Source organism: Catharus ustulatus, chromosome 1, assembly GCF_009819885.2.
Source record: "Catharus ustulatus isolate bCatUst1 chromosome 1, bCatUst1.pri.v2, whole genome shotgun sequence".
Classification (NCBI taxonomy): domain Eukaryota; kingdom Metazoa; phylum Chordata; class Aves; order Passeriformes; family Turdidae; genus Catharus; species Catharus ustulatus.
This window is the reverse complement of record NC_046221.1, coordinates 139,313,080-139,329,159: the sequence shown is the minus strand read 5'-3', so window position 1 is coordinate 139,329,159 and position 16,080 is coordinate 139,313,080. Positions and strand designations below refer to the sequence as shown.

Here is a 16,080-nt window from a genome sequence, read left to right as displayed (position 1 = left end):
ACCTTGGCATACTCTCTAGTTATAACACCAACCAAATTCCCTATCATCTTTGAAAAAACAACCTTGACACCACAGAAATACTTCCCACTTGCATACAAGGAGAGGATCTGAAGTTTTGTAAACTTTCATCAGACATTTTACATCACTTATACACTGCAAGGACACTGACTTGCCAGAGTGAAGCAAGAATTTCTGAAAAATGAATGCAGACAATACAAGACAGTACAAAAGACAATAAGATGGAAATACTGCCTGAAGAAGCTGTATCTATTTCTGAACCAATGAAGAAATGGATCAGCAAAATATAATAAGTTACATTACCAGTCAAAGAGTGAAAAACATCAGAGCTATCACAGCCAGATAAAGCTGGAAAAAATTATGACCAAATATTGAGTGCTGATCTGGACAATGAAACAGCTGTTTTATCTTTGCTCACTGAAATCAAGCCTGATGTTGCTGCTCTTGACGCCCAGTACAATCTTGTCAGGTTTTTGGCAAAAGATTTCTGGTTAAAAGAATCCAGAAGATGAAAGATCAGTGTTGAACTAGATGGAAAAGGATCATCAAGATCTGGGGTTTAGTCACAAAGTGATGAGGAAATTGTGGCTTGGGAACTAGCAGATGACAAGAGCCCCACAGCTGTAGGAGAAGATGAATCTGATGGGAAAGGAGACATTGCAGGCTAGCATTATCACAAGCATTTCATCACAAGAATGCAAAAAGCCAGCTATGAAGTAGGATGTAGTAAAGCTTAAATACACCTACTTGGGATTAAGTTTTATGGTTACTAATTGGTAGTGTTACAGAAGATAAAGAAGACGTAACAAAGTTCTGGAGCTACAGCAGCATTTATATGAGACTGTTTTGTCGACACAAAGTCAAAACGAGATTCTATTCTAGAATACTGACAGTTTTATCAATGCAATAATGTTTTGTGGCGATTATATACAGAATACTAAAATAATAACAATTCACAGAATTCAAAATAAAAAACAGTTACTACTTTTCAAATGTAATTATTACAATTAGGTTTTTTAGCAGTGGTTGAAAAACTACAGAAAAGCAATCCTTTTCTAAATGTAATTTTTATTGGCACAGATCATCTGACAGATTACAGTAATTTCACGATTATAAGCTGCACTGAGTATAAGCCGCACTTCCGGGTGCCAGCAACTTTTCATTTTTTGTCCATATATAAGCCGCACCTGATTATAAGTCACACGTTACAATACAGAGTGTGATAAAAGGTATCTATTCTATCACCATCTGTTGAGGGTGGAGGCAGTGATCCTTATCTCCACAGCAGATATTCTGCTAATGGGCCATCCACTGAAACCAGGCAGGGCATTGTGCTTTATCTTTTCACAACCCATCCTTCCTCCAGCGAGTCATTTTCTGCTAATGGTCCATTGAGTCCCACTGTGGGACTGATAAAATTACTGCATCCCATTGGAAGCTGCTCCAGTCAAGGGGAAGAGCCCAACATTTCTTACTAAGATAAAAACAGAGGTTTGGGGACACTAAGGTAGCCCCTTTCTCCACTGGACTCCATAGGAAAACCGGATTTCTCCACATCACCACTGGACCTCCGGAATGAAACTGTACCTTCTGCAGGAGCACTGCTCCAACTGAATCACATCTGTCACTGCAGGAGGATGCAGCCACCATTGAATGGGACTGCTACCAACACCCTGCCTGACAGGGTGTCAGGCTGTATTCTGACTTTGTCAGGGTTTGGAGTTTGTTTCTTTGTAGCACTGTATTTCTATTTTAATTTCCCTAGAAAAGAACTGTTATTCCTAATTCCCATATCTTTGTCTGAAAGCCCCTTGATTTCAAAATTATAATAATTTGGAGGGAGGGGGTTTACATTCTCCATTTCAAAAAGGAGTTCCTGCCTTTCTCAGGAGACACCTGTCCTCCAAACTAAAACAGCAACTTTTTGTTCTTTGTCCATATATAAGCCGTACCTGATTACAAGCTGCACTTTGTGTTCGGACGAAAATTTTAGTCAAAATGGTGCGGCTTATAATCGGGAAATTACTGTACATACCATGTTAAGTATGTGTACACAAAACACACACACATATATGCCATCTAAGCATGCAAATAGACCAATAGATACCAAATTTTAATTTTTTTTTTTTACTTCATACTACGTGGTCAACATGACTTTGGAAATGATAAAGATCTAAAATCAGAGAAAGGCTCAGAAAAATAATAGCTAAAAAACAGCTTGCCAAAAACACAACGGTTCAAGTATTTCCTCATTTATGTGGAGACATGCCAACTAACTGAAGCCAAAATACCTATAAAGAGGACTAATTTGCCTTAGGTGAATTAATATTGTATTTTCCTTGGGATTTTTTGTAAATAAATATTTTTATTCTGAATTATAATTTCGCACAAATGTGAGGCTGAAGAGACTGTAGGCAGATCTGGGAGCATGAGAAATTAGTTTAGCAGAAAACTTGAGCAGACTGAAAACTTTCATTCAAGGGATGCCTATACAGTCACCTCCCTGATAACAAACCAAAGGCAAAAGAATATTCTGAGATAGGAAGCTACATATTATCACTAGTCTGTGAAATGTCAAATTCAAAAGCATACGCCCAGATGTGAACTGCTGTCCTTGAGATGGTACTAAACCCAGTTATCCCACATGGTGGATGCTGCATGCACACAGGCTGATATTTACATGTGCAGTACTTTGCAACCAGCAAGCAGGAAGAAAAATCAACAATCTTTGGAGTAGGGAAAGATAGCAGTTCTGCTGAAGACATGGTGTTTATTGAAGATCTAAGATCACTGTCATGCAATTACTATCCAGTTCAGAGAAGAAAATTTGCTTACAAGACTCTCCCAACTGTACCAGAATGAGCTGTGACAGAAAGGAGGATCCACCCTGTCTACCTTGCAACAAATTTTAATGCTATGAAAACGCAATCACTGCTTGACTACCAAGTTACATTTAATTGTTTTGATTTCTAAGATTACTAGTACACTTAAATTGTTTCAGAGAGTTCAAATAAAGCAAGGCATTAGGCCTAGTTCCCAATTAAAACTAAATGAATGAATAAAATTGCTTTAATTAAAATTAACTGCTAAATAAAAAGACTTGCTTAACCACTGGGATGAACAAAACCACCTTCTTTCCAGGCAGATCAATTTGCTAACTCAGATGAAATCCTATGACTGCTTCAGGTAGGCACTCCAGGTATTGGAAAAGAGTTCTGCTGAGATAGAAGACTGACAACTGATTAACTGTAATTTTTCCCAAACTTATGTGATGGACTGATGCCAGCCAAGAAACCCCTCATTTTCACCAACTGATGAAAGCATTCCATCAGCAGTTTCAAAGGGCCTCTGAAAGCAGAAGATACAAGGATTGAGTTCCATGTAGCTTTAGTTCCTTAAGCAAGAAGAAACCTCAATTCTGTATCCTTCAGAAACTTAAATGCCTTCCATGGTGACGGATCCTGATAGGGATAAACACTGTGCTTCTGACCTGCAAGCAGTATTACAAATCAAAATCTATTACATTTGAGAAGTCTCTGCACACCAAGAAGACAATTATGTTTACTATAGAGACATGCTTGTTTTATCAAAACATTTCCGGCTGTTTTTCCAAGGTAAAAGAGAAAAATGAGGCAACACAGCTCTACCCTCAACAGCCAACTTTGCTGCAACATGGAATAATCCTAAATTTGGGTACTGAAACTTCCTCATACATTCTGTCATTCATTAATTGCCACTCATTACCAGAAGCATTTGGCTCTTAAAGCATCAAGGATATGCAATATTCCAAAATTCATTCCAAGACAGCACAATTTAAAGGATCAATTTGTTCTACAAGAGTCTACTGATCAAGTCATAATGATAAAATTATTTCATCTTAGTAAAAAATTCCAGTGAGATCTCTGATGCAGAATTCTGAAGGAAGTACCACACGACACACACCACCAAGATTGATATTACCTTCAGGTCATGATGAACTCTCCATAAAGCAGTGAAAGTTAAAAAGGCTTTACATTACTCTGCATTTGAGAAAGATGACACACACTCATTTATAAATTTATTGCAAAAAGTATCACACATACTGACTGTCCCATATCAAAGTATAGCTATTTCCTTCTTATGAAGGAAAATAAACTCTTCAAATTTTTTATCTTGCAAAGCTAAGTATGGGTTTTTAAAAGAGAGAAAATATACAAAAACCAGCATTGGTTTACAAAAATAAAACAAGCCACAGCTGAGAAGTCTTTAAAAATAGTCAAAATAAAACACTAAAGAATACCTAAAAATTACTAGAAACAAGACCTTACTGCCACAAGACTCACTTGAAAAAATCTTCCCAAAAATGGATAAATAAAATATTAAATTACTGGAAACAAGGCCTCTAACTTAATTTTGTTTTGCTTTTTATTTGGGAGTCATTGTTAAAAATCTATTAAGAGCATGAGTACAAGAAGTACTCCATAGAAGTATCTTTGCCAAATTCTGGTCAAATTAGCCTTTCATAAGGCATTTATAAATAATTTACCTTCTCAACAGGGCATTCAGACTAAAGAAACACAAGGAGTTCAGGCAGATAAGCAATTGGTGCACAAACTACTCCCACATTGTGTCACTACACTTACAGCTCATTTTACAGAAACAATCCATACAGACTCAAGTTTTCTTAAAAATTAATACCAACATAACAGCTTGGTTATCACACTAGTTCTACAATTATTAGCTGCTGGGCAGCAAAATGCAAAGAGAGTTTTGACTAGCAATAGTCCAACAGTAACAAATGAAGAGGGGAGATCGTCACTGGGCTGCATGTACCCCCACACCCCAGCATGGCACTCAGTCATTGTTCTGTCCCAGCTGAATAAAATGTCAGTGAGGCCAGAGACACTGAAATGTTATGAGTTTTGTAAAAATGCAGCTTGTTATGTTCTGTATTTCCAATTAATCATGCATTCAGTTAAAACCAGTTACAATGGACATGATGAATATTTCAGCAGAAATAAAATATATGTACTATCAAATTGGCATTATAAACCTAAATCTAAAATCCCAGAAAAATAGTTAAAAGGCAAACAAAAATTAAGAAGTTCCTATGTAAAGTTATCCCATCCCTGTGGGGAGCCAGACAATCCCAGTTCCATCTTGTATGCACACAGAAGTTTACAAGACTTACATACAAGTAAGACTTATAAAAGTACAGTATAATTGTACTGAAACAAATGAATAGCTTATTTTATCAAGTTTTAACACTTTGAGTTAAGTATGTACACAGGGCAAAATATACTGAAAGGTTTTCTAACGTGTTTTCAGATAGAAGTCACAACTTTGACTTACTCAAAATGACAGAGCAAAAGCATTGTATTAAGTAGACATTAAAACTTAAAATATCTTAATATTTGAGACCTCTGAATCACACAAAGAACTTCTAAAAAAAGTATTTTCTTTTTTTTTGTTGTTGTTACAATTGTATAAGATTGACAGTTAGAATACAGGAAGAGCTTTACCAATCAATAACATTTTGACCATAACTCTTGCTTGAAAGCATTGTATCTTATGGTTGTTAAATGTTCAAAAATTAGGAAGGTTTTATAGAGTATTTTTATTTGGTTATACTACTTAGACTATGGTAATAAGCTGATTTTTTCAAAAAAATAAGGCAAAAGGCCTAACTTTGACTAGAATCCTTATTCTAGGATAATTATAGCATTACATAAAGAAAAAAGTCTGTGGTTAAGCATAATTTATTATAGGTATAGTTTTCTTTTCAAATAAAGTTTCTTCATGACTGCTACGGACACTTTAATTTGTATTACTACATGCAGTCAATTACCACAGTCACGTTAACAATGAAAATGGTATAACATTGACAGCTGAGTTTATAAACTCATATTTTAAATAATTTCAAATTGCTAATAACATTAGAATTGTGATACCGTAATTTTAATCTGAAATAGATGATGAAAAAAATTTAGAAGGCTGTATGAGGTAAGGACACAAGTTACAAAATAAATACTTAACAAAATTTGGCTAAAAATTTTGACACTGATGATCAAAAACAGGGACAAACAAGTTTCCTGATGTAGTCACTGAACACTTCTAGTATCAAAGGAGAAAGCACTAACAGTTGATTAAATACACTGATATTAAAGACAGACTTTTATACAAGCATCTGAAACAAGCAAGGTAAGCAGATTTGATTACATTTTTGAAGGCTGCATAACAGTAAAAAGTAGATAAATGGTTTGTTTTGCAAAAGACATACACTAGGAAATGCTGTGCTGCTCCAGTTATGATGCAGGAATGAAAAATCCCTCAGTACATTTAAAAATAAAGTAAATTCATTAAAACAATTATAAAGCTTCACTGTCACAGTGAAGTTTCTCAGTTTTTCATTCTGCTGGTACAGAATGAGCTTAATGGGACTCAAATTCATGTTTGACAGTTACTACCTAACAAGGTAATTTGGATACAAGAAACAAATGTTTACATGTTTATCCTACCACTTCAGGGGCCCAGAATGAAACTTCTCTGATGTGCACAGTGTTCTATAGTTATGAGACAAATATTTAAAGATTTTTACACTTTTTTACATTTAAAGATTTGTCACTTAATAACTGACCCCTTATAAGTAAGACAGAACATCACTGGTGACCACGGATAAATGGATAAACTACCAGTTTGAACAGTTACAGCAAATTTAAATTCTAGGAAATTCTGACAAACAACAGCTATAAGTAAGTTTAGTATAAGGTAAAACCAGTGTTCTTTTCAGGTCAGGAATATGTGGATGAAAATTAGGGTTAGGAATATGTCAAGGAAATCATTGCACCACACAGTCCTAGCTGCTTCTTTCTTTTGCAAGCACATCATATGCAAATACATATTTTGACATGATATACAGAATCTGCTACAGTACTCTCTTATGTTAAGTTATGAACTGCATGGTTCATCTTCTATTAAAATGGGATTTAATAAGAGTCCTGACTTTATAACCAGTTATGCAATTATTTGATAGCCCATCCCAAATTTTATAATATGATGTAAGAGTCAGACTCAAGGCTTATGTGATCTCAGTAGTTAAAATCAGTTGCAAAATAATGATCCTAGAAGGTGATAACTTTCTTTGTTCTCTTAATTAAAAATGAAAAAGTTGTGAAATTAAGATTTTAATATGGCAACTTAAGATTTTTTAAATAATTCAAAATAAGATCAACAGTACATGCAACAAACTCCAAGGAAGCACTAACAAACTGCAAATACTTGGAAAAAAGCACTACTGGCATATACAGAAGTGAAGGTTTCTCCTCTCCCCATTCCTTTTCCTCCAAAAATACATACCTGCTGAATGTGTCTACTAACTCGTTTCTGAGGCTGGTAGATAAGCCATGTATACAGGACTGGATCAACATTAATTGCTAATCCTTGTACACTGGACAAGAGGACAGCACCTACACACCATAGAAAAGAGAAAAAAATGTAAACCACCTGCTCAAGAATCTCCTTACATGTATTCAGTTTTCTTGCACACAATGGAGATTTTTGTTTGGTTTGGACTACATGTATAATAGATAATAATATTGAAAGCATAAACTTCAATAACATATTCAAAGTGAGAAACTTAGCAGCACTACCAGTGTTAGGAATATGCATACATTAAAAAATGAAGCAACTTGCATTTTGATTTTTCTTATTACAACTTTTTGCCAAAAAAAAGCCTGTTTTCACAAAATTGCTTGTGTAACTGAATACACATAACACCTTTCCTCAAATTCTCAGCCAACATTAACATTCTGCAAAAAATGAGTCGATAAGACCCTTGACAGAAAGGGATGAATATAATGGATGACTCTCCACAACCTCAATTAAAAAAAAACCCGTGGTCTAGGACAGTGAGTTCTTTCAAAAAAGACAGGTCTACTTTACACTAGCTCTGCTCAAAGTTCAGGACAAACATTTTTCATGTAAATATGGTCATGAATATTTTTTAGAGGATGAGTTAGGCAAAATAAGGCAAATTTTTTAACTGACAACACTGACAGTCTCTGTACTTTGAGCTCTTAGATTTTCCTAAGTTTTACAATATATCTTATTTTCTTTAAATCTCACTTTCTAGGACCTAGGATTACAAGACAGGACTACTTTATTTCTTAAAAGTAAACTTCTAGTTTACTTATGTTTGTTACATGGAAAACGTTAAGGCTCAAAATAGAAAAACTTTGTCAGTACCCAGAAATGTTACTATATACATCAAACCATGCACACTAAAACCCCATTTATGAAGCACTATCTCCATTAAGCCTGCATTAAAAATCTTATATTATACATTGGTGAGGTTTTTCTCCTAATAGTACAGATAATGTATCTATTGCAGCAGAACATAATTACAGAGTTGTACAATTCAGAAGCAAATGGGTTAATGGAATACAAAGATATCAACTATACTAACAAAGTGTAGGAAGTAGTAGTAGGCAGTTATCTTTTCACATAAGCTTTGCAATTTTACTACAAATAAATATATGAAATAATTAAATAAATAAAAAATAAATTTTAAACAGAAATCCTGGTTACTGGAAGATCCCAGCACCAAATTCCACAGAATTACAGTAGTTCTATAATACCAAGAATCATAGTTCCTAAAGTAATATATACTCTGTGGTATACAATGTAATTATGCAGCAATCTGAATTTAATAATAAATTCGAATATATTCATAAAGCTTGACATACAATTCAATTATACTTTCCAAAAAAACAGTAAAAAAATGTGCCTCAGAAGACACATCAGCAAAACTGTAAATGGGAAATTAATTAAAAAAATACAAGTTATGAGTTTATTGTATACAACAAAATTTTAAAACCAGCTGAATTCCAAATGGCAGAGGACCCACCAATCTGGGGTGACACAAGCAAAGCCTGATGAGCACAATGGGAAAATGGCAGTCAAGAAATACATGAAGATAAATCATCTGCCTAGCCCAGACTTGGAGTTGGAACACACACTGTGAGGAACTCCTATATACAGACTAGTCCATGTGAGCTGAAGGTTTTAAATGTCAGTAATAAACCTAAGAAATAAATCTGCAGTTAAAGGAAAAGCCAATGTCAAGCATTAAGGGGTAACATGCAAGTAAGAGTAATGAATATGCCTTGTGGCAGGATGTGCAGGAAATGAGAAAAAGGAAGCAAAAGGTAACAGAGGATAGATAAAATATATGCTACAATCATTATCTTTTATAAGATACTTATATGCCAGTGTAAGAGAATCCTGCATCTTTAAGAGACACTGCCTGTTGTCAGCAATACTTAATGAAAGGTTTAATATACATGTGATATGAAAAGTGGGAGACAGACCTCCCAATGAGTGCAGCATAAAGGCAGCCTACAGGCAAAGTCAACAGAAAATCCCACATTTCTAGCAGACTCCTGAAAAGGAAAATACGGTGTTACTGTAGCACATCATTCTAGTAACTTAGCATAGTTTCTTGATTACTGAAAAAAAACCAGCTACAACTAAGAAATTCAATAAAATTAAGTCAAGCTTTGAACTGAAGCTCTCCTTTCCCTTCAATGAAGTTAACACTAGTACAATCTGATAAAATTCCACAGTAAGATAGCACAAATAGCAAACATTTATCCAGTTGTCTTTTGATAGCTTGTTTCTGGGATATTCAAAAAATAAAACAAGTAAACAAAAAAAACCCCTGGTAGAACTACTCAGATAAGCAGTTACATTATCTGCCTTCCAATTTGACCAGCAGGTAACTTTGGCTTCCTACTAAACCACTTCTGTCACACTAAATTACTGAAATTTACTGCTGTGTTTGCTACTCAGCCACTACATTTAAGGACAGTTTAATCACCTATGTTTTCTGTGTAACGGCTTTCTTCAAAATCAATATCTAGTAAAAAATGTTTCTCAGATTTGCCTCCTGTTTTCATGTCAAGAAATAAGAATCCTCCCCAATTTTTAAGGAAATTTTCACTGATTTGAGGATCAAGTCTGAAGCTGGCAGCAGACTCCTCATGTGCCTAAAAAAAAATTTAATTGCTATTCTGTCTCCATCAAAATCCAATGCTCAAATTCCCTGGATTTCATTAAGGTTGTGGAGAACTTTTTCTTCCCCTCCCATTTTCTCCTTTTAATTAAATTTACATTTCAGAAAAAAAGCAGACCCTAGTCCCATAGCATACTAAGGTTTCCTTTCCAGATCTCAGTTCTGGCCAGAGTTATCTATGACATCTATCTAGTAACAGATTTGAAAAATAAGTATTGGACCCAACACCGTGTAATCGTTAATGTTTGAGAATTTCCTGAGTCATGGTGTCATTTGCCAGGCTCAGCTTGGGCAAATAATTTCCTTCCTTCACAAATTCCCACTCACTCCTGAAGGAATAGAAGACAGGAGGCTGCAGTCAGGCAGAGGAACAGCAGAGCACAGCGATGCTTGGCACTCTCATCCTGTGGATGAGCTTCCACAAGTCTCCTTGGATGATGACAGCTGCAATAACACCACTTTCTTCCCAAGGGACAGGGGCCTGCAGAAGATAACTGGGGCTCCTGCTTGGGTTGGCCCTGCTGATACTTCCTCCCACTTGGAGTGCTTAGCAGAAGCTCCTGGAGAAGAAGGGAGGAGAGGGGTCACTAGCCTGGGGCTCCCTCCATAGAGACTCAGGGGAAAAAAGAGAGAGGGAAAGGGAATGTGGTAGACTTCTGGTAGGAAGAGGTGGAAGAGGACACCCACCCTGGGGACACAGCTGCAAAGAACAGAGGCCAGAGGGAAAGGCAGGATGGGTGAAATATGGCAGAGTCCAGCAGTAGAGCTGTGGAGCTGAGGAATGTTCAGTCATCACAAAAGAACAGGAAAGGGCCTCAAGTATCAAAGAGACACAAGAAAAGGATGAAGGAAGCAGGACAGTGAAAGAGGAATGTGGAAGTGAATGAGCACTATAGGAAGCAGAAGGGAAACGGCAACCCTTGGCAAAAAACATTTTCTGGAGATGCACAAGCCTTGTGAATGAGTAAACTGCATTACTATTTCTACCAACAGTCTGGAGAAAAAAAATTACAAGGAAGAACAGACAATAAATAATCTTGCAATTTATACACCTGAAAATGAATTTTTGCAACAGTAAAGGACCAGTCTAGCAATTTCTTTTTCAAAATTCTGCTGTGTGTATGCAGTATCCAAACACAACTTAATGTTATTTCCAGTAAAATAAACTCAAAAACCTCTACAGTAAACTGAAGTTTGAGTTGACGTACATTTTCTATTAAGGGAGGGATCACAAATATGGACAAATGGAATGACTTACAATAAACCCTAATTCTGACAAGCTTTGTTTTTTTTCAGTAACTAACATAAAATATTATATCATATTGCTATATAAACTGCTTCATGAATTATTTTAGCATTGAGCACTCATGACGCCTAGATATCTCAGGACATAGGAATTATACACAGATGCTTACAGGTTGAGTTATCATCATTAATTTAGTATGCAATTATTTTAAATTATATCTTGAGAGAAGAAATATATTTTTTACTTTTTTTTTACTGTTTTGAAGGGCATTTTCACTAAGGCATACTACAAAAATGTAGATCTGCATATTACAGAAAGTATATAAGTATATTACAGAAAGTATATAAAAGTATATTTCTGCTGGCTGACTCAAAGCAGATGCATTGTAAATCCCTAAGTGTGGAAATATCTAAGTCTGTTTAATTTTAGCCTGGGAGTCAACTAAGGGAAAAAGACTCCTCTTTACTACTCTGCTTACTGCCAGTATGTCTTGCTTACCCACATTCAAGCAGGCTTTACCAATTAGTTATCCTATGGCACCACAGTCATTTCCAGTAACATCCCAAAATGAAGAATGAGAGCTGAAGAGTTAGAAATTGCAGTTATACCACCTAAAAATTAATCATATAACTTTGGTCTACTTTGGAATATCAAGGACAAAGCCAATATGACTGTCTTGCAAAATAATCAGTTTATCTAAGAGACACTGTCCTGCATTTCATCCTGAACTGCTAAGTCAGAGAAGGGAAACAGACACTTCAAGCCACATCAAAGTTTACATGACTATGAAAAATTATTTTTACATTATAGCTGCTACAGTAAGTTAATAAATTCTGTCTAACTACTGAAGTACATGCCTGCATGTGTCTCTATTCAAGGTTGACTTGAATGCCTACAGATGCAAACATTGCATCCCAATTTTATCTCAGAAAAAATTCCTCCAAGTGTACACTACTTGCATAGAGTTTTACATTCGCTAAGTGTTTAAAATAACTCTAAGATCAATTAGTTTCGTTGCTTAGACCAATATTAGAATATTTCACTAAAAGAGAAGCAGTGGGGTAACACTTTCCCATGAACTAAGGCACTTTGGTCTGTAATATTAAACACAGTTCCCACATACAAGTTACTCTTCACCCAAGAATACATACCCCACAAGATTTTAACACCATTCTTTTTTTCTTTTTTTTTTTAACTAAAAAGGCTTTTGATATTCAGAAACATTCACTAAAAACATACTTATACTACTCTCATTACCTAATTCCTATTAAGATTTATAGAAGAAAACCGTTAAAAAAATAAAGGAGGGGGTCAACATCATTATTTTTATTTTTAAAATTGAGAAAGTGAGGAGAACTGCAGTTATTAAACCACACAGCAGGACCCACAGATAGAATTCAGATGTTAAAGTTATATGCCACAGCTAAGTGGCATATATATTAGTATACTGTAGCTAATATAAAAAATTTCATGTATGATCCATCCTGTGTTAATCATAACTAAATCAGGTCTAATTTCAACTGAATGTTCTGATAAGCCATCATCATCTTTTTAAAGAAAAAAATATCCAGTCTTTTATCAATAGACATACCTAAATGCTCACAAATGCTGAATTACAGAATTACGACAGAATTACACAGAAGTATTCTCAAAGATGTAACATTATGAGGCAAAACAAAACTGCTGGATATACTGTTTAACATAAAGTGCTGTATATAAGGCATCATTTTTCAATGTACAAGAAGTCATATTTCTGAAAATCAATCTGCAGCAAGTCATATCAAATCAAAGTATAGACAATAACCTTCAGTTATTTCCCATTATCTCTGATGTTAAGAATGGAACTTAGTCCATTTAGCATTTTGTCTTTCTTACTGAGGAAAAACTTTGTGATATGCTGAGTTGGAAGTTTTCACAAAAATGCTAGAAGATTCCTAGTTTACTTGTGTGCTGCATGTTTTTGAAATAAAAAAATCTTGAAAGGCTACCTTTTTCCTAAGATCATTTGACCAAAACTTGAATCTCCTTTAGAGAATATGGTGATGTGCGTTCAGGGAAACAGTTTAATAGGCAGTAAAGACCAAGAAAAAAAGAAAATGTGTCAGCAGTGGTAGTAGACAGAAATGCCAGCTTTACTTAAATCATTATTGAATCATCTCTATGAAAAGGTCATGGCAATATTCCTATGCTGAAAAACATAGTACCCTCTTCCTTAATTCTATGTTTTTATTGCAAGAATATCTCACTCAAGTATGATTTCCTCCTGTTCGCTTTTAGGTTGTTTATATATTTAACCATCATACTTAATATTCTGTGAATAAAAGGAAAATTAGGAACTCTAAACTCAACTGACAGAAAGGACTAAACAGACAGAAAGGAAGGATATACTATAAGGATTTCAAAACCATATTGTCAGCAAGTAAAGAAAATTTTAATGCTTTCAAAAATATGAAGTGTTTAGAACAATTTGGTTTATTCATTAAAAAATATGGGGAAATCCAACATTTGAGACACCCAGAGAGCTGTTTCCAGTCAGACACTGCAGGGTAGCCCAAATTGACTGGAAGCAGAGGCTGTTAATCAGTATGAAAGCAGGTATTCAGAAACTCAATAACACAAAACAGCAGTTTACAAAGGTTTCTACCAAAATCTGGTTCCTTTGTCTTTTCCTCCTGAAATCCCACTAGAAAACTATCTAATACTCAGTATTATAAATCTAATCATCAAGCTAACTCTCAGTCCTTAGACTTGATCATTCCTGACCAGGTTTTCAAAATGCTAACAAAGGCTTGAGAATTTTAGCTTGTTTAGCCCTCTGAAAAATTAATTCAGATACATATTGCAATGTCAAGGGTATTTTTTTTTCAATTTTCTACATGGAACCAGTATCTCTTACAGTTACTCTTACAGTTACTTACAGTTATTCCTTACATAAATTCCATTTAATCACACATTTTTAAAGAAACTAGGCTACGTAGATGGGATAAGAGAGAAAATTAAATTGATCACAGAATATGCTGAGCTGGAAGGGACCCATAGGGAGCCTCAAATCCAACTCCTGACCTGGCACAGGACACTCCACGAACCACATCATGCACATGAGAATGTTATCCAGACACTTCCTGAACTCTGTCAGGCCTGGTACTGTGACCATTTCTCAGGGAAGCTTATTCCATGCCCGTGTTTTCCTGACATCCAACCTAAACCTCTCCTGCCTCAGCTTCATGCTGTTTCCTCAATTCCTGTCACTGGTTTGAGACAGGGTAAATTATTTAGGAGAAAAAAAAGAGTCATAGGCAAACATGGTCATTTTCACTATTCAAGAAGGCAGAGCCTGCAGGGACCTGAGCCATTACAGGACATCAATGTGGTGACCAGTTCTGCTGAGTTATCCAGAGTAACCATGAACAATGGTGACCCAAAACTCTCATGCCTCCCACCTGATTCAATATAGATAAATACACTTCTCCTACTGGTATTGTTGCCTCATATTTTAACTTCACATATAAACGATAACTTAGCTAACTACTTTGCCTAAGAAAACAACATTTCCGTTTATTCTAGAAAAGCGTTAGATCAACATTCAAGGAAGGAACAAGCAATAAAACAGAAAATATCAACTATGCCACTGCATAAATGCATTGTGTACACAGATACTCAGAACAATGCATCCAGCCCCCATCAGCCAAAAGGGTCAGTTTTAAGCATTCAAACCTGAAAACTTCTCTTTCACAATACCATTTATTTAGTATTTATCCTCCCTGATTCACTCTATGCTCCATGACAAATGCATTATACGTTTTCCAAATCCCAGAGCAGAAAGAACAGAAATAAAAATGTATGCACATGTACTGGTTAAACGATTTTCTTTTCATCATTTTTCAATGATTGCCTATTTACTCTAGTCAACTCCAAAGCAGAGCCAAGCTGCAATGTCAGAACCTCTACTAAAGGCAATGTTATTTGTAGGTTTTTATCACTGCCTTATTCTAGGTAAGTGTGAATGTAATTATGTAAGTACCACCAGAAGCTGCACTTTACAGGCTGTCTACACAGACTTTACTGATGAAGGTAACAGTCTCCACATATGTAACAAACAAGTTGCAATCACTGTAGACAATTCTGCAGAACAGTTGAATAAAAAACTTTCCAAAGTCCATGCAAACTTCTGCACAGAGAGCTTCATTTGAAGGTTAAAAGGCCATGGAGCGGCAAGCCACTGGAAAAATACATGTCAGTAGAAAAAAGACCTTTTGCAAGTCAGTGAGGGGAATAATATTTTGACGGAGTAGAAGTCTCAAAGCTATCTTAAGTAGGTTGGGTTTGAAAGAATTAATCATACAGAACCATTCTATATATAGACGATATATCTGTATAAGATACAAGAAGCAGAAAAAAGCTGAGGTATGCTCCAAGGCTCTGAAATCATGGGAAATAGATATTTGCTGAAATACTTGATATAAACCATGAGCCAACAGGAAAGAGAGGACCACATACCATCACATCTACTAATGCAGAGAATAATATCAGTCAAGATCTGAATGCATTACTCCTAGCTAAGTTGTGAGAATGCCTAATAATCTCTCTCAAGTTTTCTACTATGAAAAACAGCAGAGCAAAGATTACTAATTTATGAATTATTATATTTTTGACCTTTAGGCAGTTAACTGTGCACCACAATATATGCTACCACACTGGTAACAGAATTGCATCCTCCCTCTCTCTATGATTGGTAGAGTGCTACCACACCTTTTCCTTGACTGTG

General features: G+C 35.4%; 1 protein-coding gene across 5 annotated transcripts in view; it reads right to left on the bottom strand.

The window, feature by feature from the left end:
* Positions 1–16,080, bottom strand: part of VPS13B (vacuolar protein sorting 13 homolog B) — a 427,554-nt gene that overhangs the window by 230,535 nt on the left and 180,939 nt on the right. For all 5 annotated transcript variants that reach the window (XM_033079391.2, XM_033079426.2, XM_033079417.2 and 2 more), the window contains exon 20: positions 7,354–7,463. In XM_033079391.2, coding sequence (XP_032935282.1) covers positions 7,354–7,463 — 110 coding nt within the window. The remainder of the gene's footprint in view (positions 1–7,353; positions 7,464–16,080) is intronic.